Here is a 25729-nt window from a genome sequence, read left to right as displayed (position 1 = left end):
TAAAGACATTGATAACAGTTCGAGTGATACATTTCAGCCAATGAAAACTGATGATGACGGAACGGTCTTACAATAACATATCAGCTAATCACTGATAGTAACTGTTATTAAATACGCAAATCTGTCACTTTCTAAAATTTTGTCACGAGTAATATTTGCATTGTCACAAATGGAGCCCGTTCCTCTATCTATACACTGTTTGTAATATAAATATTAGTTTCTCTTATGCGGCACCAAAAAACGCAGGTATTTCTCGATCTAAATTGGCAACATTTTTGCTATCATATTCATTTCGCATAATAATTCATTTCGTTAAGTTGTCTTGTGAAATAATTAGTATTAAGTTAAGTATTCGACAAAGATGGCCTTTTTCGAGCTATAGTATATTTATTATACTATGCAAATGCTCGAAAAAGGCCATCTACGACCGCAAATGTTATACCAATTACTAGAGACGGAGCTGGCTTTTTTCGAGCAATAGCATATTTATTATACGATGCTAATGCTCGAAAAAGGCCATCTTTGTAGGTCTTTTTACCGCATAATGTTATGCCAATTATTGGTGACGGAGCTGGCCTCTTTCGAGCAATAGCATATTTATTATAGGATGCTTAAGGTATGACTCAAAAGATGCGTGAAGAAGTTGTACAGTACGTAATGGAGCATTTGGATGAGTTTTCTATCTTACCTCATGAAAAATATGGAAATAATTTCAATATTTCTACTGCCTACTATGCTGCAATGTCCTCAACTCATATTTATGGTGGTTTGTTTGACTTAATAGCTGCTGGACAGATTTTAAATAAGTACTAATACTGAGTGCATAGAGTACTTTGGCAATATCACCGACATATCTTGAAAATAGTTAAGTACTTCTGCGTGAAGCATATAGTACATTATAGAATAATAATAATAACTATAATAGTAATATATGATTAATAATACATTATGATTTTATAAATATATTATTTCATTATAATTATTTACAATTTTGGACTCTCTTCTCCTTTTTTATAGACGATTTTAATGCTAGTTTTTCCTTTTGCAGGTGCTTCATTATAGAAAAGAGAACACATACGATAAAATCTAGAACACCTCGAATTCAATATTTCATTCCTCTTGCAACAATCGAAGAATTTATAGTTCTTTCTCGTAGCCAATCAAAAATGTACTCATTGTTCTACACTAATAACAGTTCTAGTTCGTTTTTCTAAAAACCCTTTTTTACCTGTCATACCTTCGCGCTTAAGCATACTTACGATGCCAATAAAATGTATATACATCAATAGCTTTTCACTCTCGTTCCCAAAAGTAATATTAATGACACCAAAATTAGTTGAGATAAGGAATCTCGGAGAGCCAAATTCCAATCTATTAATGGACCAATCCCCCTCACCCCCTTGTGTTTAATATCCTAAACTTAGAATATAACAATTAGAGTAGAGTTATATGAAGTGTAATATTTCAAGATCTTGCTGATCGCTTGTTGCCTTATCAAAATATAACGAATATTACTGCAGATCTGCGAAATAATAATAAAAAAATGGCAGATATGAAAAGGGTAATCGGTTCTCTTTTTTGACATTGATAGCCTTTCGGTAAGGGATATTAAAATGGGTGGGGGTACCCCTGGGAAATTTAATCGTTTGAATGGTGGTGTTAATGGGGTATTTAGGGTTAATCTCATCGGTTTAGTCGGTCCAGATTTTTTGGTAAAAACGTTCGAGAATTTTGCTTTTTCGTGCTGAAGATCGAACACAGATAACAACAAATTTCCTTTCATTTTAATCATTTTTAGACTGCGGATTCAGAACAGAATTCACGCTGTTTCATCATTTATGAATGTCTGTAATACTTAGGGTGGAGGATTCAATGATCACCTTTTTTTTTCTCCCTTTACGCTTGGATATTTGTCATGATTGCAAGTTAAGATAAGGTACTCTTTGGACACTCTATTGCCGAAATTAAAATCATTCTGGAGAGATCTGAATATTACATTCGTTTCTTGCAAAAATGAAATGCAATTGTTGAACCATCATTGTGTTTTCGCATAAGTTTTTACTATTTATATATATATATATATCAGGTGTTGCCAAAATATCCACTAATTTATCTCGAATTATATACCACAATGGCTAAATGATTCAAGATTATGAAACGATTTCGAATCAAGGCGATTGTTTTAAGAAATATATTGCAATTTTACTTTGTTATTCCAAGGAAGACTTTTTTCCCTTGTTTATTATTGATAGAGACTATAGACAACCATAAATTTAAAAGGCAATAATTGATTTTTGGTAAGTAGTTTCATATAAACCGTAGTTTTCAGAGGAGGAGGGGCATTTGGAGTGTCAAGAAAGAAAAAAAAAACTTAATTATCTTAATCAGCTAGTCAAAAAACAATACCATAGAGCCCCGATTTAACGACGTTCGCGAGACTAGTCAAGAACATTGTTGAATGAGGAAAGACGCAATATCGGAGTTTAAAAATACGACTTAAGTAAAGTAAAAAAAAAAAAAAAATTAGTAAAATAAAAGATACGCTTTTGCAGTGGAAAAAAATAATAAAAAAATAAAAATTTTAAAAACGAAAAACGTGGGGCGCATGAAATACATAACAGTAATGTTATATTAGTGTGTGTATGTGTGCTCATGAGAATATGTGTATGTATATCTGTAATTGTATCAGAATGTGGATGTGTATGTGGAATATGTTTGTGTATATGCATGTGTATGTGGATGTACATGTGTATGTGTATGTGGATGTACATGTGTATGAATAAGAAAGTGTGTATATGCATGTGTATATGTACTGTTATGTATTTCATGCACCCCTCGTTTTTTCGTTTTTAAAATTTTTATTTTTTAATTATTATTCTCCACTACAAAAACGTGGTTTTTAAAAATATTATTATTATTATAAATTTTTTGTTTTACTCACTTCCAAAATCTCAATTTTTTCTCTAACTGTACACAAAACTTTTCAACTGACATGTGACACCAATTTAAAATAATCAAACCGACAACAAAACACAATCGCGAAAATACTAATTTTTTTTAAATTTTATTTTACTTTGTATGTCTTCTTTCTCTTCATTTTCATGCATTGTTATCCAATTCTGAACTATGTGCCAAATTTGAAGTCTGTAGTTAGTCGGGAAGTTAGTTTAAAATCGATTACAAAATTCCACCCGAACAGGCATACACGAAGGCAAGTTAATATAAACGTGGTAATAAAATAAATTAATCTATTTATATTGTATAGAAACTAAAAACAAAAATACAAAGTAAACTTTCGATGTAATTTTTTCATTTTAATAAAGCAATAAATAAATGCAGAACAAACTAATAACAAATAAAACGAAAAAAACTTTTCTTTTTATCCACAACTCCAATAGTGGTAGGGAGGAGAGGAGGATAGAAATCTGTGTGAAGAACTATGGTTTCTAAACCATTAAAATAAAACTTAAACGAACATTGAAGTTCTGTAAGTGCTGCGCCATTTATGCTTAAATGATAGATATTTTATAGTCTACAGTCACCGATTGAAGAGTACTAGAAACTCTTCACGTGTTGAAGGAGTGGAGGAAATATTGTGTCAACGCTAGGAATGGAACCCCTTTTCAACCAGTCATGAGATTGACCGATTAGCCCTCTCTGCTACACCATGTACCCCAGCTACATGGAACAAAATGGTTTCAAAAGGTGGGTTGTCCAGTTGGAGGGAACAGAATTCTGGCTTTTAAAACGTATTAGGTAAAAACAATCAACAAACGTTTTTTCTCATACTCAACAATATGAGTGTAATTTTTTTTATTGTTATTTGACTATTATGGTTGAATATGGTAAAATAATAATTAAATAAATTTTTATCCAACCATTTTTACGGAGAAATTTCTAACAGTGTAGCTCCATGGCGTCAAGAAATTAAGGACACGTTGTGATCACTCTATTGCGCGCCGTGTTTAGAAATGGAATAAACGAACATTGATATATTTGTGACAAGACAGATTCAGACACCTATTGAAGTGAAAACGAGTTAATTCTTTTCGTCATATTAGCAAACTACCTTTATGACCCTTTTCCGTTTTTCACAATATTTTAGTATAAATTCCAACAGAGTTTCGGCTCAATTGTTTTCCATTTGTTAAATAATAATAATAATAAATAATAACGAAGCAATATTATTATATTGCTTCATGAAATAATTTTACAAATGAAATAATTTTACTAAAATTGATATAGTTATTATTAATAGAGTTATAATTAATAGAGTTAATCAATTAATACTTTTCTCATCCTTACTTCTATCACAACAGTTTGTCACATTTCATATATTTTTGGTCCGACGGTGGACTGATCGTTAAGACACGGTTCCCAGCAGATCACCGAAGTCAAGCATCACTGGCTACGGTCAGTGTGAGGGTGGGTAACCACTTGGATCAGTCTGCGTAGGGACCGAGCGTGCGCGGTATTGGTCCTCGTTAAACTGTTCTACCGTAAAGTGCTAGACTTCGCGTGCAGGTCGTCGGGCTACCGAAGCGGGGGTGCCATCCCCTCTGCAGAGGATCAAAAATTGTGATGGCATGTCTTCGAGTCATCCTCAGGGGTGTTTCCCGGACCGTCGCCAATAGCCCATCGTGCAACTCTAGTGCGACGTAAATTAACTACAACAACAACATATATTTTTGACCGTGTATCGAAGGTATAAAAATATCCCTCTTAAAAATACTTTTCTCATGAAAAACTTTTGATCGGTGAAAGAAAAATGTTTTTGAGTAAACAATTAAAGAAAAAACATAATGCCTATAAAAGTTCATGGTCCGAAAACCCTTCCATACACTTTTGTAAAATGTTTAGGTATTTCTAACCCTTATTTTCAAAGACTGAATTATTTTATGGATAATCTTTAATGCTATGTACGTGATGGACTAAATCTGAATTGATTTGAACGTAATAACATTTATGGAACTTAAATCCTATTGAATTATAATTATTTTATTGTTACAAATTCGATTAATAAATAAATAAATAATGAACTATCACAAATAAACGTCTTTCAGAAAAATGATTTGCAAGTTATAAGAATTGCCTTTATTTGAAAGTATTTTTATTTAGTTATTAATTTACAATATAATTGGTTACAATAACTTAATTGTGTAACTTAGTCATTTTCATAAAACAAAATGAAGCAATATTTATCTATTAAAAACAAAGTTTTCCTTTAAAGACATTCATTTTACTTCTTAAAATTGATAACCATGATTAAAAATTCACGAGTTGATTACTAATTATGTTTTCTAAGTTTGAAAGAAGAAATGTCAATCGAGAAGCTCTTTTTAAAATATATATTGACATCAATTGTATTAAGAGTAGAAACTAGTATTTGAAAGATCAATAAAATTTGTGAAGAAATTGACAAGTATTTTGTATGAAGATAGATGAATATACAAGTTGAGAAATAATAATGAATCGTTAATTAACTTTTTGCTGTAATTAGAATAATTTTTTTTTATAAAACCAGTAATTGTGGTGTTCAAACTATAATTAAATGAGCGTCAAAATTATTTAAAATTTTAAGAAACAAAACTTGAATTATTAAGTTTGAGACCATGACAAACATACGACACTTTCTTCAAAAATTTTTTTCAAGTACTTTTTATAACCATCGTTGAACAGCCTACCCGATTTTGGGTATACGACTACCAATGTTCAGCTACGTAGTTTTGTAATTTTGAACCCAATCTAGAAGACAAGGTAACTCCTGGATCAAGTATTGGGAGAAATTCGCCTTTGTGGAGGACTTTTTGATGGAACTAACCCGCATTTGCGTTACACGGCGAGGGAAACGACGAAAACCTCCGACCGTTAGCTTGACGGCAAATGGACTCTAATCCATGATAAGTCGACCACTGAGGATATTTTTCGTCAGCGCTGTGGTCAGTGCGAATTGGGTGCGGAATTCTAATTGGCCAGCAATCGTTGGGATTCGAACCTGTTTTTCCTCATTGAATAAAAAAAAAAATGAAGAAATTATTTCATTTTAATTTGTTTTAAGTCACACAGCATAAATGGGTATTAACTAACTAACTTTGGCGGACAAAAATTCCAATAAGAACGTTTGTACTTAAGAACTCCAAAGCATTTAAAATTTGGGTTTAAATTCGAGGGCTCCGATACGAAGACTTAAAATTGCTATGTCCTTGCTAGATTATTTATAGCCTGCTATATTATTTATTTATTTTATAGTTGCTAGCAGTATCTCTCAAAATTAAAAAAATCTTAAGCGACGTTAGTGCCTCTGTTTAGGGCGTTCAACTTAACGTTACATTTTGTTTTGCATCTTCATAACTATAGGTCTTTAAAGCTTGATGAGACAGTGAGAGAGATCAATTGTTACCATATATAAAACTTCACATTCATACTGAAATTTTCTGAAAAATAAAAGTTTAATTTAAAACAATAAAAACATTGTATTTAATTTAAACTGTTATAAAGATACAAGTCTTTTAATGTTGTAGTTCATTTACGTCACACTAGAGCTGCACAATAAGCTATTGGCGACGTTCTGGGAAACATCCCTGAGGATGATCTGAAGACATGCCACCACAATATTGATCCTCTGCAGAGGGGATGGCACCCCCGCTTCGGTAGCCCGACGACCTGCCCGCGAAGTCGAGCACTTTACCGTAGAACAGTTTAACGAGGACCAATACCACACACCCTCAGTCCCTACGCATACTGATCCAAGTGGTCACCCACCCGCACTCTGACACCGCAGTCAGTGATGCTTGACTTTGGTGATCTGCTGGGAACCGTGTCTTAACTATCAGTTTACTGCGGGACGTCTCGTTAACGATTAAAGTTACTCAACAGTTGATTATTTTCCATATCTAGGTGGTAATCGTTCATATGCCTTCATGGGGCTGGTGAACGGAGTGAGAAGGGGCGGAGCCTTCGATTTATGAAAAAAAAAGTTCCGAGTGCAAAGAGTTAAAGTCATGTTGCTTGGATATACCTAAGTGAAGCAGGAAGTTTCATTTCTAAATATAGGGCCATGGAAAATATATTTCTCACGGCCATTACCCAATATTAACCCTTTATTGGAACGTATGAAGTATACTTCCCAATGCACTATAAAAAGGGTTAATACGTTCTTTTATAAAATGTTTGTAAACCCCTTCACCTCATTTTCAACGAATGAATTTTATGAATAGTCTCTAATGCAAAGTAGACGCCTTGGTAGATTGGATTTCATTGATTTAAGTCGAATAACATTTATGGAACTTAAATCCTGTTAAATTATTTTATCGTTACAAATTTGAATACTAAATAAAAAATTAATCAATTATTATTCATAAATATCTTATGAACATTATATGAATTGCGTTTGCTTCAAAATATTTTGTTTAGAAGTAATTTTAATTGGTTATTAACCTACAACTTAATTGATTAGAATAACTTCATTGTGTAACATGGACATTTTGATAAAATAAAATAAAGCGATATTGGTGGTCAATTAAAAATGTTCATTTTAATTGTTAATGATTAAAAATTCATCAGTTGATAACTAATTATCTTTTCTGAGTTTGAAAGCAGAAACATCAATCGAGAAACTCTTTTAAAAGATATTGACAGCAATTGTATTTTGAGAACTAGTATTTGAAAGATCAATAAAATTTGTGAAGAAAATGACAAGTTTTTTGTATGATGTGAAGTTCAGATAATATATTATTTTTTAATTAACTTTATGCAATAATTAGGGTATTTTTTTATTAATTCTGCGTGTCTGTTCAAACTTTACTTATTGAAATAATTGCTTTATGATTGAAATAATTGCTTTAAATTTAATGAATAACAGCTTGATTGCTTGAGTTTAAAATAATCTTTGTAACTTAATAATTTTCGATACATTTGTTTGTATAAGAATAACAATCAGATATTAGAAAAGTGTCGAATAATTATTTCCATTTTTATTACTAAAAAATAAAGAATACTACATCAACATATTGGTTTCTAAATGGTTATAGTTAAAAAATTGTTACTAAAAACAATAAATTACTTCCATTAAAATTTTTTCCAGTTTTCACAATTTTGAAGTAGGAATTAAATTCCACAAAAATTATGGAAAAGTCGATCTTTGAGACAGAAAAAACACAAGATAATCATAAAGTAAACTATGAATGAAAAAGGGTGGAGTACTTGAGAAAAAAACACAGAAAATTGATGGAAAAAAATAAAAGTTACATAAATTTTTAAATTTAAAAAAAAATACTTTTTTAATTTTTATTTTATTTTATCAGTAATACAACATATGAACAATATTTCTGACGTCAATCGGGGTAAATCTCCACGAGAGATAAGCTTTGGGATAAGCCTTATTTAAAAAAACTGAGTTTCTTCAAAATTCTATTATTTAAATTTTGAACTCGTTTTCTAGATAGAATTGAAAAGTGATTGAGGGTAAAATATTTTTTATCATTTGATAATAGCATATTTTACAAGACATTACATAATTTATACTAATTATTTTTTGTTAGGGTCCTTAAAAACCAGGCCAAAAAGTTCTCAATGATTTGCAATTGATTGATGAATCAATTTTAACAAAATATTTTTCAAATTATACTTAATATTTGAATTTTTAAATACTTAAAGTTTGATTAAATTAAATTTTCATTAAATTTAAAAAAAATAGAAAATTCTTTTCTTTAAAATCGACGTAAATATTTTTTTTAAATATAATTAGTTGAAAAAAAATTAGGGAGTAATTTCAAAATATTTGTTTTAAGTTTCACATATATCCGCAGTATACGTATCCCAGGGCATTCTTCTAAAATTACAAACCAGATTGAACATTATCAAAATTCTAAACTTTATGGCCACGGGCTCCATAACTAAACAACCGTTTCTTAACTTAACCTTTCACGTATTTAAAAAAAAAAGAGATTTTGACAGGTGCAATAACGAAGAGATGCTTAAACTAGTGTTACTCAGAGAATTAACCAATATTCATGGAACGGTTTACTTAATTAGTTATTCGCAAATCAAGCCAGAATAATAAAAAAATACACATAAAGTCTTCTGAAATGCATAAAAGCAGCAATATAATCATCTGAATTAATAAGAACCAGGTCTTGATTTTGAATTACATGACTTTTGGAAAAAAAGAAAAACAAATTACATTAAGGAAGGAAACATAATCGGCCGATTGTGTATTATTTAACAACTCCACAAACAATGTTATTCATCTTTATGTAACATTTAATATCATTAACAAAAACGGCATTTTTATAAATGAAATATTATTGAGGAAAAATTCCATCGGATCATATTACTTGCCCTTATATTTTCTTATAAGACAATTAATTATTCGGATATCAAAAGATCGGATAATTAGACTGTTTCTCATTTTATTTGAATTTTTCTCGTAATTTTAGCTTGTACTTTTTATATCGGGTGCTCTTTATGTATAAAGGTATAAAGTATCCAACAGATCGAATTTCATTTTCTGAAAGCTTTTTTTATCTCTTATTTTTACAGTTTTTAACTTTAAAGGAATTTTTTAACTTCAAATTATCGGCATTTTTAGAATTAATCAGGTCTTCAAAATTCTAGCTCCAATGAAATAGAATTGAAAATGTTAAATTCAATACATAACAATAATGTGCAGTTCGTGTAAACAAAACTTTGTGTACTTTGATTGAAAAATTAGCTACGTTTTTTCAGTTAATGTTTTTTTTTTCTTTTACTTTTATTTAAAAGATCCTATTATCCAATTTTTACTCATTTGTTATACCCACCCACCCCTTACTAGGAGGCTCTTTTAATAGCACTGTTTTATGTCATTTTGTTATAACATCTTAGCGTAATTAAGTGCAAATAAGGTACTGAAAAGAAATATCGATCTTCAGTTTTTTTTTTAAACAAATGAGATAGAAAAAAATTGGAGAGAAATTTCCTCATCAGGAAAAACGTTCGATTTCATCGATTACCAATGAAGGAATATTCTTTTGACACACCTCCCTCTACCCCCTCAGTCGTCTGGAACAAGTATGAATACATTCAACCAAAAAACGTACATTGTTTCTTGTTTTGCTTTCATTTTAATTTCCAATTATTAACATTGAATGTACTACTAGTGAAAATTAAACGCGAAAGATTGATTTGGATGATTTTTCTTTGTTTGAAAAGTTTTTTTCGTTAGTGTTTTTTTTTCTTCCTCCCGACGAGAAGCGGGAATTAGATTTTGAACACGATATGACAATCATTAATTTATTTTAATTTAAAAAGATTGTATGTCTTATGGGGTTAGGGAAAAATGCCTCCAGACTAATTCGGTTTTCTTCTTAATTGAAGGGTTTCACTGCAAAGTGAAAAGGACGGGGGGTAGGAAGGCAGGGCGTTATTCTTTTTCTAATAAGAAAGTAAATCAGGAAAGTTTATTATTTCGAAATTCGATGAATTAACGAAAAAAAAAAGAGAAAAAGAAATGTAATGTCAAACCTGAATTTTTTTTTCTTCCTTCAATGTACCCGCCCAAGAAATTTACTCATGCAAACGGCCTTCACCAGATTGATAAACTATATAGACTTCGCAACAATGGATAATCAAAGATAATTAACATTGGAATGGCATCGCGTTGCTTTTTAAATCAAATGGAGAAAAAAAAGAATAAATCCGATATTGTTTTTGTTTTTGTCATAAAATTTAATACGGAGTCCTTTCTATTTGCTCGCGACAATAAAAACCGATCTAATTAAAAGCAATTGGGTAATTTATGTCAGATTTTCCGTTTTGGAATTAATCCGGAGATGAGAAAAAAAAGCGACTTAGCTTCTCAAAGGCGATTAACTGAATATTCAATTATGCAAAACTAAGCTAAAGTGAAATATGGAATTTGTTTTTGAATGCAATTGTAAGACTGAGTACTTATAAATTCGTTATTTTTTTATAAGCAAAGACCCATACGTAATTAGTTTCAATAAACTAATAACTAATTATAACTACTCGAATTATCAATGTTTTTTACTCCGTTAATTGTTTCTATATGAAATGTAATTTACGTTTTTAACTAATTCACGATTTAAAAAAAATGTTAAAAATTATTATAAAAAAGTATAATTCTTGGTAATCTTATGTTGCTTAAAATCTGATTCATAAGGTTTATGGTTTTTTCTTTTTAATTTTAATTACAATAACGCTATTTTATTGAACAAAAAGAATGCAATTTGAAATCTCACTGTGGTTTCTAAAATATTCAGACACACACTATTTGATTATGTTAAAAGAAAAATAAAGCATTTGTAAAACGCTAAGGGCTAGATATTTACTGCCGGTGGGACAGAAATTAATTTTCAGGATGTTTTTAATGTATGTTAGCGAATTTTTAATCTTTTCTTAACCGAGGAAAATTAAATATTTTTTTTAAAAATAAATTAATAAAAAAAAAGTTTTTGATACAATTTATGTTATAAGGCTCAAAACTCAAAGACAGCGATGTTTGATACGAAAAAAATTTTATTTATTCATATTTACTCAAGAAATAAACTTAACGTAAAGATAAATAAAATAAAAAGTTCAGACCGAATTTACCTATATTATTATAAGAAGAATTTAGGTAACAACTGCTGAACGAATGAAAAGTAGGCATTTATAATAGTGGTAATGGCACAGTAAGAATAGAACTTCAGAAAAAAAAAAGAATGTACCCAAAAACCAATTTTTAAATAATATCCCTCCCACCCATTAAGTGCTAATAAGTTAAAAAGTTGCAGGACCTCGTTTGAGACTATCGTTTTAACTTTTTAACTTTTGAGCATTTTGTTCTATTCTCGGGATTAATTCTCGTTTGCTATCTCGGAGCTATTTGGACAATCGAGGTAATATTTATAGTCTATGCTTTACGATGAATTAGATGAAACCAAAATAAAGTCCATATAAAATTTAGTTTAGAAGAAAAGTGTAAATAAGTACAAGTCAAAAATATAACTTTTTATGCATAAAGACCAGTGTAACTTCTGAACTACTAATTCTGTTGACTCATGTTTGAATTCATTCAATTTAGCGCCAAAAAATACTTATATTTTTTAACAGCTTTCAAAAAAAAATTGTTAGTGGAAAAAAAACAACCTCATAACATTTTACTTTTTTAGATTATAATGTTAGATGTGTGCGTGAGTATAAATCAAACATTGCTACGTTTTGTACGTAAAAACGTCGCAACTTCTAAACTATTAGTGTCAAACTTGGTCTTATTCAATTAAGCAGTTAAAAAAAAAACACCCGAAAGAATATCTTATTCGTATGATTTTACCGTCATTCCCCTTTTCACTTCTGAATACTTTTTTGTGATTCTCGAATGTACACAGCATTGCCTTTTTCCGTACAAAGTCAATGAAGATTAAAAAAAAGCACTTTATCTCTTTAAAATTGGGCTTTATCTCTTACAATTTCTTGAAAACAAATTGGTAGTAAACTATCACAGCTGATATTACCATTAGCTAAAAAAAAACTGTCACAAGACCCGGGCTCCAGGCCACAGATAAAATCCCGTAAAGCTCAGAATTATATAAAAAATTAATTTTGGAAATTCTCACAGAGAAAGTGACATATTTTTGAATGTCAGTGTTTTTTGAAACGTAACAGCATATTATTCTCAAATCTTAGAATACAAGCAGCATTATTATAGATCCTATTTCAGTGCAAAGTTTATTAAAAAAAAACTTTCATTAATTACTCTTCATCTCTTTAAAAAATTTTCTGCCAATTCGGTATTAAACTATCACAGCTGAAGTCTAGCTAAAAAAACAGAGCTCAAAAAAATTGTCATAAAAACCGGGCTCCGGGCCACAGATAAAAACCCCAAAATTAAATAAAAAAATTAATTTTGGAAATTCCCTAAAAAAGAATCAAATATTTTTGAATGTCAATGTTTTTTGCAACGTAACAGCATATAATTATTAGATCCTAGAACGCAAACAGCATTATAATAGATCCTATTTCAGTGCAAAGTTAATGAAGGCAAAAAAAACAAACTTTTATCACTTACTCTTCATCTCTTTAAAATTCTTTCTGCCAATTCGGTATTAAATTATCACAGCTGAAGTCTAGCTAAAAAAACACCACTAAAAAAATTGTCATAAGAACCGGGCTCCGGGCCACAGATAAACCCCCCCCCAAAAATTAAATATTTTTGAATGTCAATATTTTTTGCAACGTAACAGCATATCATTGTTAGATCTTAGAACACAAACAGCATTATAATCGATCCTATTTCAGTGCAAAGTTAATGTAGATAAAAAAAAAACTTTTATCACTTGCTCTTCATCTCTTTAAAATTCTTTCTGCAATTAGGTATTAAACTATCACAGCTGAAGTCTAGCTAAAAAAACACAACTAAAAAAATTTTCATAAGAGCCGGGCTCCGTGCCACAGATACAACCCCAAAATTAAATAAAAAATTAATTTTGGAAATTCCCTAAAAAAAATTAAATGTTTTTGAATGTCAATGTTTTTTGCAACGTAACAGAATATTATTATTAGATCTTAGAATGCAAACAGCATTATAATAGATCCTATTTCAGTGCAAAGTTAACGAAGGTAAAAAAAAAAAGCTGAAGTCCAGCTAAAAAAACCCAAGTAAAAAAATTGTCACAAGAACCGGGCTCCGGGCCACGGATAAAAACGTCAAAATTAAATAAGATTTTAATTTTGGAAATTCCCTAAAAAAATCAAATATTTTTAGTGTCAATTTTTTTGCAACGTAACAGCATATTATTATTAGAAATTTTTTTTTTATCAATTACTCTTCATCGCTTTAACATTCTTATTCGGTATTAAACTACCACAGCTGAAGTCTAGCTAAAAAACACCACTAAAAAAATTGTCATAAGAGCCGGGCTCCGGGCCAAAGATTAAAATTAATTTTGGAAATTCCCTAAAAAAATTAAATATTTTTGAATGTCAATGTTTTTTGCAACGTAACAGCATATTATTATTAGATCTAAGAATGCAAACAGCATTATAATAGATCCTATTTCAGTGCAAAGTTAATGAAGGCAAAAAAAAAAAAAACTTTTATCACTTACTCTTCATCTCTTTAAAATTCTTTCTGCCAATTCGGCATAAAACCCATTGCAGGTGAAATCGCCGCCAGCCGAAGAAAAATCGACACCATAATGAAAAGGCTCAGGCCACAAAGATAATTCAATAAAGCCCAAAACTGAAGAAAAATCTCCTCTCTTCAAGAAGAATAAATTCAATTCAAACTACATTTCCCAATGTTAATGTATAAGATTACCAAGCTGCAAACTCTTCAAGGTCTCCCTAAACACTGAATAAATTTAACTGGGAAACAAATTTTTTTTCCTTCATCGGGCCGCTACTTTTAACATGTCTCTTTTTCACCCTTTGCCCCATTGTTTTGAACTTGCTTTTTAAGTGTTGGGGGGGGGGGGGGGAGTAAACTGAAAGTTGTTAATTGCGAACCACCGTTATATCTCGATTCTCTCTAATTGACTTAACTTTCCCTCCTTCTCACACTGGTACATAATAGAGGGTGAAATAAATAAATACCCGGGTTGAAAAAAAAATCGGGCACCTCCATTTAATTGAAGATAAAGCACCCTATGGTATTCGTTTTCGCGTGGTTATAATTTGTTTTTAAGGGGTTGGCCCTTGTACTGAATAGCTCGATCTCTCTCAAGAAATCAGCCGACCGGGATGGAATTGTGCTCAAATAATTACATTTTCTGCGTAAGAACACGTTCAGTAATTAACTGTAAGTAAAAGCCGAGTTAATGGCATTAATTTTAGTTTATGGCCATTCACTGGTTTAAGCCCTTTTAAGAGTTTTTGAAAATTTTATTCTTCGCTTTCAGTTCGTTTTTCTTGTTCTGCGTCGTTTTGCTAAAATTGATTTATAATTTCGAAAGCAAGTACATGGCTAAATATTTATTTATTTTTTAAAAAATAAATAAATAAATAAAAGTGTTAGGAAAGGTTACACTAGGTTATAATTTTGTTCTTAATGGCATTTTCTCGCTTTTTTTTCAGCTTTCATTTAAGTTGAGTATTATTAATAAGAATCAACTAGGCTATCTGATGATCTATCACATTTTGTGTGTTATGATTTATGGGGATTTTTTCCATAATTTGTTTTTCACTTAAAATAATTTTTTAAACTGCAGCGCAATAAATTATGACTTGTTATTTTAAATGCGATTTAAAATATTGCTTACATCTCAGCATTTTTTTAAATATTATTTTATTGATTGCTTTATTAAGTTAAGAATTTGCTATTAAGTGATAATGTTGATTAAAGTTTTATGTAATAAATTATTACTACACATTACATAAATTATTACTCAATTATTAGTGATGTTACCAACAATAATACCCAGGGACTTGTCTTCTTTTGCTACTGAACATAATATGGTGGTTGACAGCTCTATTTTCCACTATAAACGTATTCATAAATTTATTTGGAGTTCACCAAATGGTGACATTTTTAATCAAATTGATCATGTCCTTATAAATACAAGACTTGCATCATACATACTGGATGTAAGATCATTTCGTGGGGAAAATTTTGACTCGGACCACTTGTAATTATGAAACTGAGAACAAGAATTTCTAATGCCCGAAAATATCAGGGTGAGAAAACAAAAAAAATTTAATCGACATCTTTTTAAAGAATATAATACAAAACAGAATTATAAAACTGAAATAGAAACCCGGTTGAATCACGCGAAGTTTGAAGAAATAAAGAGTGCAGATGAAAAATGGAAGACACTCAAAATGGTAATATCAGAAACTGGTGCCAGTGTACCAAAAATAACAACAGGAAAGATTGGTTTGACCAGGACTGTAAGGATGCCAGTGAAAACAAAAATAGGGCATATAGAAATATGCTATAAGGAAGACATACAAGAAATGTTGTAGAGGAATGTGAGAAGAATTTAAAAAAAAGAGACATAGAAAAAAAAAAGAAAATTTTATGAAAATTTCCTAAAAAATTTTGAACATCTTAAGGAAGAAGGAGAAAGCAGAGCTTTCTTTCATGAAATTAATCTTGGACGGAAAAGTTTCAAACTAAGAACACTTTGTAGAGGAAGAGATAGAAACATTGTTAGTAACAAATGTGATATTCTTGATAGATGGAGGGAATGCTTTGAAGAATTGCTGAATGCCAATCTTTCTTCCAAAAAAAAGTGCATCAATAACGAAAAACAATGACACCATTGAACCACCTTCTTCGGTAGAGGTATAAATTGCAATAAAGAACTAAAAAATAATAAATCTCCTGGTCCTGATGATATCCCGTCAGAATTTCTTAAAACTGCAGGACCTAGCAGCGCCTTGATATTATTTGATTTAATTAAAATGATATGGAACGACGGAGCTTTTCTTGAGGATTGGAAATTAGGTACCATCTGTATGATACATAAGAAAATAGTCCAGTACAGATGTGTTGGACTGCTGTAATTATAAAAGATTTAGTCTTCTGTGTTCATCTTATTATTATTTATTTTTATAATTCTATTTGACAGTCTGTCAACATATGTTGATAATATGTTTGACAATTATAAATTTGGGTTTAGAAAGGGAAGATCGACAGTCGAGCAGATCTTCTGCAGCTTATAGAAAAGTGAAGAAAATATAGAATTGACACTCATAACTTTTTCATAGTCTGCATCATCAAAACTGCATATGATTGGGGAATTCCTTCTGGAAGCTATGCATGAACTGGGTATACGAGAGAAACTTCTTTCTCTGATGGCTCTAACCTTTGAGGAAACAAAGATACAAATACGTATCCAGGGTAACCTGACCGAACAGTTGGATATAAAAAACGGCGTACGTCAAGAAGCATTGGCTAGGCTATTTCTTAATATTGCCTTAGAAAAGGTTTTCAGAGAGTCTAACATTAACACCAGAGGAAATATCTTTAGTAAGTCAGTTCACCTATTGACCTATGCATACGATATCATTATTGTAGATCGGACTACCTAAGCTCTTAAACAAGCCTTTATTGTATTAAAACGAAAGGCGAAGACAATGAATTTAGTAGTGAACGAAAAAAAGACTAAGTATATGCCGTGTTTAAATTCAGATCTCCAAATTCAGATCTCCAAATTAGTCACTTAGAAATTGAGGAATACAAGAGTGAAAAAGTAGATTGCTTCACCTATTTAAGATCAGATTTTAAAAGAAGGGTACTGCGAAGTATTAGTAGTGAAACTCAGGTAAGCTGCTCATGGAGAAAAAGAACTAACTCAGAGCTGTATAAAATCTTAAGGGAGCCTGGTATTGTCAAGTACATGAAAATACAAAGACTAAAATGGGCTGAACATTTATTCAGAAAGTAGGAAGACCGAAACTGGAAGAAAATATTTTGTATCAAAACCTTTGGGAACAAGACGAAGTCCACATCTTAGGTGGATCGACAGTGTTGAGAAGGACATCAACATTTTGAAAATCTAAAGCTGGAGGACAGTATCCAAACAGAGGGACAATCTGAGGAAACTCCTAGAGAAATCCAAGGCCCACCCAGTGAAGAAGAAAAAGAACCGCATACTTGGTATATAGTTTTCCATGTGAACAAAAACTCTCGTTGTTTGGCCTCATTTTTAGGTTTATGCAAACTATTGTTACGATTCAACATTTTATTTTATTTTACTAATTCTTATATTAAATTAAGAATTTGCTATTTATTAAATGATAATATTTATTCAAGTTTAATGTTATAAATTATTTCATTATATTTTAATACTACAGCAAAAACTAATTTGAATGAAAAACTTTAAAAGAACAACCAGGCATTTGGTATACAGTTTTCTATTGCAAACAAAACACGTTGTTTGGCCTAATTTTTAAGTTTTCCCGAACAAACACAAGTCAACACAAGTAATTTTTGATAGTTTGAAAAATCATGGGTTCATGGACTTGATTTTGACTCTGCTGTCGATAAAGTGGAATTATAAAAAAAACAATAACAACCACAACAGGTATTTGATAGCTAGTGGGGCGAGAACCAAACTTTCATTCACGGTATTTCCGTTACTTGACTATCAAATTTGAACAATCAAAATTGATAGAAAAAATATTTGTGTCCTTGAAAATCCAGACAGAGAGACAAACTTCACATTTAACATCATTACCAGCGAACTCGATTTTATTATTTAATTTATTAAATCTTCTATTCGCAATTAATGTTTAAACCTCATTGTATATTTCGCCTCTACCATGGTGGAGACATTTTTTCCTCTTCTTAAATATCGGTAGGATCATCAAGTAGGGTGACTATGCGTGTCTCTGAACAAACATAATCTGTCCTTAAAAGTGACTCTGAATAAATATGGACATTACTTTTCAGGTGTTGAAGTTTATCTTTAAAGAATAAAGGAGTATTCTCTTCAAAAAAAGAAAATAAAGTCTCTCTGCTGTCTTTTCAGGAACAACAGAGTTATAGTTCGCTGAGTGACGAGATATAAAATAAAGAGCGATGATGAAACACGATTTATAAGACTTCTAAATCATTAATAGTACAAAACGAAAGTTTAAATACACCTGCAATTCTTTTAAAAAAATCTCTAAATTTAAAGTGAGATAACTTCATTAAAGCTTAATACAATACCTTGATCTTATGAAGAAAAAGTGTGTCCCCTCACTGTAAAAAAATCCGGATGCAATTCTGGTAAAAAGTACCGGCAATAAGGATGCCGGTACTTTTTACCGTGAAAACCATTTTTACCGGATTATTTTAAGGAACTAAAAAATTCTGATATACCGTAATTTTTACAGTAATAATGACAGTAAAATCTCCGAATTATTCTAGTTATATTAATATTACCGTAAGAGTTATGGTATAATATTTTACGGTAAAAATGAATTTCACGGTAAAAATGGATTTTATGGATAATGTACCCAAACTTCCGCTACACATCGTAATTTGATCTGGAATTTTTCACAATTCGTATAGTATCAGTCAGATGAACTTTATTTATTCATTTGTTGTTTACAAATATATTTTGCAATATTCAATGTTTTTGTCTATTCCAGACTAGTTATAAATCGATGAGGTTTTTCAAACTGCAATTTTTCTCGGTTTTTAACTCCACTAAATTACAAAATAAGGACAATACTATAGATTTACTTATCCCTACGTAAGTTTACAAAAACTACTTGTCTTATTTAACGAAACCGACTCAATTTAAAATACGTTTTTAATGTATCTAAAAACAGAGTATGAAAGTTAATTTGAACAAGCTGAGATCTCCATACTATTAAAAATCATCGACCAGAAAATTAAAATAGATTTCTAACTTAGATTTTCGTTTTAATTTTAATACTTGATAATTTTAGAAAGTCAAAAGTTATCTGGCTTCAAAACTAATAGCTTCAGGTTAATTAAACAAACTCCGTATTAAACTATTCTTCACACAGAGCTGGTCCAGGAATCGATATATCGAGAAATATTGAATTATAGATATTTTCTAAATCTCACGATAGAAACATTTCACAAAATAATCTTAAAATGTATCGTGAATATATTTGACTATTAGACATATACATCTGATATACGATAAATATCGACCACGATAATGTCGTAAACATTATCCATAACGGTAAATAATGTCTTGAGCATTATCGATGAGAATACTTATTGAATACAAAATACTATATTGAATTTTGACAAATTTCCTTTGGGAGACGAAAATATTAACCAGATTAAAAGTAATGTAAATTATTGTAAAGTTTTGCGATATATCACGAAACATTATATTTTCTATAGATACATCATGATATTTAATCTAATATCGTTCAGCTCTACAGCACGCTTCTTTTAACACATTTTCACGCTATGGAAGAGGTTTGGATTGAGTTGAGTAACTAAAGAGATTGTAAGGTTAGAAGTAATCACACAAATTGTTGTACAAATGTAATTCCATTAATCTAACTTTAGGTCAAAGTTTCGCTCCCACTACTTTGCATGAAAATTTCTCTTAAATTTTTCATAACTATTTTGTAACTTTGTCAACTCTTTTTTTTTCCAAATAATTTTGTATGAAAAAAATTTTTTTTTCTTCATTTTATATGTCATTTATTTCATTATGTCAGTTATACTTGAAAATGAAATCCATTACCATGATTTTATAAAACAGTTATTGTGATTTTTTTTTCAGTCAATAAATTGAAAAGTCATATAGTTTTTTGAACAACCATGAATGTTAAGCTGCACTGTAAGAAATGGATACTCAAATCACACGAAATCTTTGTTTTTGAGGAAACCAATTTATGATACATGCTTCGAGCTAGCCTAAGAAGCTAGCTAAAAGTGACTAAATAACTATCGAGCTAGCTAAAAGTGACGAGTAACTTCGAGCTAGCTAAAAGTGACGAAATAACTATCGAGCTAGCTAAAAGTGACGAGTAACTTCGAGCTAGCTAAAAGTGACGAAATAACTATCGCGCCTTTTTTCGAAGGAAATGAATTTCGTCAAAAGTCAAAACGTGTAGTGCCTGATGGTATCTAACGGGCAGCATTGTTTTTCACTTTTTCGTAGGTACTATATAGGTGGATTAATGTCACCTCAACAACACAAGAACAGATGAAACAGAGAGATAAATTACATTCATAGTGGGATCTTTCTGGTATGAGGCGAACTCCATGACCACCGGATGAAGGTGTACCAATGTGTTACCTGTCAATTTAATATTTGACCTTAAACTGTACACTTATCTCTTTAGTAAGACATATTAAATCATCTCTGTTTTACTATCCTTGCAAATTATCCTATGGATGAAGGTGTACCAATGTGTCACCGAAACGCGTATTTGTCTTAATAAAAAGAAATACCATTTGTTATCTTTAAACTTTGTTTCTAACAAAATTTAATATAATCACTGATTTTCAAAGATTACACTCTCGGAAATAAAACCCTCACTTTTGACGATTGTATCTTTAACCTGTATTTCGTTAATATTGAGTATCATTTTGTTACGATATCACGTGATTTGTGACGAAACGTGAACTCTCAAATATCTAACGAAATTTTTTCCTCAACTCGGAACCTCATCGCAGTGCGTTAGGGGAGATATGCGTTCTTAACTAGAATGATATAAGCTGCTTTGAATGTATTGAAAACAAAATACACCTTCGCGTTTACTGAACCACTCTATTCTATCAATGGTTTGAGAAAAAGATACTATTTAACATTTAACAATCCTACATTTTTCCAGAACCAACAATATGACACAACAAAAATTATTAAATTACCTTCCAATGATCAAAATCAGGTTACTAATAGACTTTTTTTTAAAACTAATATTTAGACATCAGAATAATATACTGAAACAAGTACGTGTCCTGTAACATAATTAAGAATTCTGCGTCGACAAATTGTCCATTCCAGAAATTATCTAAATTAATCATAGAGACTTATTGTTGAAAGATGAGATTAGGAAACCTTTAATTGGTTTAAATTTAAACGCTCAAGCAGGATAGGATCATTGAATTACGTCTTTCCACTTAAAAAAAGGGGAAACTCCCGCTAAAGAAATATGATTTTCCCTTTACTTACCCGCAAGTAATCCGGGATTAAATCATCAAGTGTCTTTCCAGAAACAGTGACGAAAAGTTGCTCCACTAGCTTCTTCTTGTCCTCTAGCAAACTCTTGATTCTAGGAGATTCTGTAACGTCTTCTTTCTCCGTCTTCATGGGTAAAACTGAAGTTTCGGTCTAAATATAATTAAAAATTGAGGTCTCGACTTATCGCTACTAATAGAATTATGATGAACAAAATAATGATCAGGTTGTATTTATTATATGAAGCTCAATACGTATTAATTTAAATCCATGTTAAGTCAAAAATAAAATAAGTTAGAAACAACAATGTATTGCATCTTAAAATATTTTTTTTTAAATATCTAAAACCTAATTGAATTATTTTTTGAATAAAATTGTAAATTTGACAAAACATTTATATCAAAAATATTAAAATCTATTTTAAGAATTCACATTTGTTTAAAGGAATCAGTTAAAATCAGGTGGAGTAAAAGGGATATACGATAAATTGATAATTTGTTTCTATAAAAATGGTATTATATAAATGTATATACATATATCACACACAGATATAAATAAGATCATATAGATAAATGGTAGAGTAACATTAAATAAAATCTATAAATGTGAAGTTAATATTGGGATTATGCTCAGATTTTTATTTTTTCGTTTAATTTTAGCTTATTATTTATGTTTAGTTTAGGACTCGAAACTATTCTAATGGTATTATTTTAGCAAAAAGATAGGCAATTATATTCGCTTATAGAGCTATCTCATATTTTTTGCCGATATAATAACCTTTCTTGATCATTTTGTTAAAAAAAAAAATTCTGACTTTATTCGCATGTACTTAATCAAACTAACCAATCTTTTTAGAAAAATACTTACAATTCAATAATTATTTTTTAAATTTCACGAATTAGAAGTAAATTTGAAGAAATAAAATTAAGATCAATCGCCTGTAATTTTTCAAGAATCAAATTTAAAGTGTAATAACGTCGTGTTAAAATACACAATTTCTAGCATTCAGATTTCTTGGAATAAAACTTTAAAAAAGTTTTCAAAAATAATTTATTCACGACGCAAAAATTTATCAAATTTTATTTGAATAAATAACGGTAAAATCTTATTAATTTTTAAACAAATTCCATGCCTAGCAATACGTGAAATATTTAATTGCTTTCAGCAACCAGGTTTCAGTGTTCAATAAAATGCTAAAAATATTCCTTAGAATGCCGGACTTCAAACTTGACATTTTCATTTTCACATATGCACAATTTCTGAACAACATGCTCATTTACTGAAATAGAATTGCGTTACAAATTATATACATTGAAAAAATTTGATAAAAAGTTCATAAAATTACTTTTTTTAAATCTTGATCAACTTTTGCTGACTCCTCCCAACGAGATTTTCGAGGAACTTGTTCTTTCTTTATGATTTTTGAGCTTCCTTCAGTATGGGGAGAACTATTTCTTTTCTTTTTCAACTTTAAAGTTGAAACTTTTTCCTTCTTCTTAGTATTCGATTTAGATTTGGACTTTTTCATATTTTGCTTCTAAAACAAAACAATGTTTTGTTAATAATGAAAATAGTTGTTACAGCTAAATTTGTTGCAATAAGAGAATTTATTTGTTGCATTTAGAAGGGGGACGAATTAGCAGGCACAAATAATTATTAAGCACAATAATGCATATGCACAACAATGGTTCCCATTTTTGATTTTGTAATTTGCGCCAGCAGCGCCAAAATTTAAGATAAGCAATTTTTTAAAATTTTATTGACAATGGTTATGCAAAAGTTTATTTAAGGTAAAAAATTAATCAAAAACGATTGGTAACGATAACGATAACGAACGTTGAACGATATTTAAACGTTTAAAAGATAAACATTTGATACGTGAACATAAATGCTTAAACTATAGCAATTTAATAAAAAATAATCGCTTTCAATTTATAAAATCATTTACTCAGAATCAATTCTCATTTTGGAATAAATGGATTAAACGAATGCAATATAGATTTTTTTTTATTCCATGATAGAAATTAATCGATTTTATTTTTAAATCACTATATGAAATGCTTTTTAGGATTATTATTTGGTAAAATAAAAATATTCTTGACTTAAAAAAAAAAAAAAAAAAAAAACATAATTGAGAAAAATAAACTGTACTGTTTTTATCGTTTTCATTCAAAGCGAATTGCATCACGAAATAAATCGCTTGCATAAGATTTATTTTCTTCTTTCAGATTTCAACTTAAGGATTGCTAAAATTATTGCCGTTAATTTTAGGCTTCTGCAAAAATGCACAATATGAAAAAAATTCTGAGAACTAAAATAAATTAAAAATTTTCAAAATAATTTTCATTAATACAAAATTGTTGTTATACTTATCGTAAAACTATAATAATATAATTACATATTTTAATAATATAATTGTCATGTTGTAGTAAGGAAGCTTAATATCGATGGCTGATGCAATATAAAGTTATTTGAAACCTAAGTGATAATGAAAGTAATTTATTACGATAATACAAAATGCTAAACCTAGGTTTGGTTAAGAAACAATTTGAATTTAGAATGATTTAGAATAAAAAAAATTATATATTTTATCTTTTTATAATTTAATTTCTTTAATCATAACCATAAGTAAAAATAATTTTTGATAAAGTATAGGTAAATAAAGAATAAATAAAAATGTCTTCAATTATAAAATCACTAGAATCACCATAAACTGTATAATTTTATGCAGAAATAAAATTATTAAATTTTGTATGACTCTTACTTTAAAATTCTCGATACATTAAAATTGTAATAGTGTGAAATATAAGTATTTGCTTTATTAAAATAAGGTAGAAAGGAAAGTAGAATAAGGTAGGAAGTAGAATAAGGTAGAATGCTTCGTGTTTAATTTAACGGTCAGCTTTACTATTTTTGCTGAAGATGCTCTAAAAATGGAACTGATCAGAAAGCTTTTGAACAGGAAAGAAGGGAAAAAAAGAATCAAAAGGGGAGCTTTTGCTCTAAAAAGGGATCATACAAATTTACAGAAAATAGATTAACAAAATTACGGAATTTCATACAGTTTAGAAAACCTTAGGATTGAAATATACTGAATTATCTCAGTAAGTAATTTTAAAACACTGAATTATTTTTAAGACTTGTATTGCTTATTTATTGTATGAATTATTTTCGCGAGAAATAAGGCAGATATTTTCTGAAAAAAAAAACCAATTTTATCTTTTTTTCTAAAAAAAAAAGAAGATGATGTCATTAGCTCATTTCAGTTTTATTGCCAACCCTGATTTAAAACAACTTGCGTTTTATCATGTGCTTGAGAACACATTATTAAGAATCAGTATTAAAAAAATAATTGTCCAGTATTCTTTAGATAATAAATAATTGTCCAGTATTAGAGTATTCTTTATCACGAATCTACGCATCACGAAGGACGCATCTACTAATATTCCTTTAAATTAAATTGCTGCAGAAGATGAATATTAAATATTATATAATTTCTGCTATTGATTATTTCATCAAAACAATTATAACTTTGAGAACAGTTAGCAGTAAAATAAATAGAACAACAGAATCTATACAATAAAGTAAAATACAGTAAAGCATTCTGTCAACTGCATATTTCATGAAACTTCAACAACTACAAAGTTTTTTACAATAGAAACAAAACAAAATTAAAATAATTACTATTCTGGACAATTATTATTAAAAAATCTTTGTCCAGATAAAAGTATTCTTTATTTAAGAAGCACGCATTTACTAATATTCCTTTAAATTAAATTGCTACAGAAGATTAATATTAAATATTATATAATTCCTCCTATTGATTATTTCATCAAAACAATTATAACTTTGAGAACAGTTAGCAGTAAAATAAATAGAACAACAGAATCTATACAATAAAGTAAAATACAGTAAAGTAAAGCATTCTGTCAACTGCATCTTTCAGGAAACTTCACAACTACAAAGTTTTTTACAATAGAAACGAAACAAAAGGTCCAATAAATGCGATTGCATAAGTATATCATTTTAATGGGGAATAATTGGCTCTTCGGAAACAAAACTTTATTGTAAAAATATTCTCAAAACCAATAAGTGAGCTAGATGAAACCCAAATTGGTTTATCTAAAAACGAACTCTGC

General features: G+C 29.7%; 1 protein-coding gene across 1 annotated transcript in view; it reads right to left on the bottom strand.

The window, feature by feature from the left end:
* Nucleotides 1–25729, bottom strand: part of LOC107439859 (uncharacterized) — a 111338-nt gene that overhangs the window by 81600 nt on the left and 4009 nt on the right. The window contains exons 2-3 of the mRNA XM_016052590.3: nucleotides 22936–23127; nucleotides 21585–21743 (exon numbers count right to left, since the gene is read on the bottom strand). Of these exons, the coding sequence (XP_015908076.1) occupies nucleotides 21585–21743; nucleotides 22936–23118 (342 nt within the window). The 5' untranslated portion in view covers nucleotides 23119–23127. The remainder of the gene's footprint in view (nucleotides 1–21584; nucleotides 21744–22935; nucleotides 23128–25729) is intronic.

The sequence above is a fragment of the Parasteatoda tepidariorum genome, chromosome 7 (genome assembly GCF_982258835.1).
Source record: "Parasteatoda tepidariorum strain Cologne lab strain chromosome 7, Ptep-v5.0, whole genome shotgun sequence".
NCBI classification, from domain to species: Eukaryota; Metazoa; Arthropoda; class Arachnida; order Araneae; family Theridiidae; genus Parasteatoda; species Parasteatoda tepidariorum.
The sequence above is the reverse complement of the archived record's forward strand: the minus strand, read 5'-3'. Positions and strand labels throughout refer to the sequence as shown.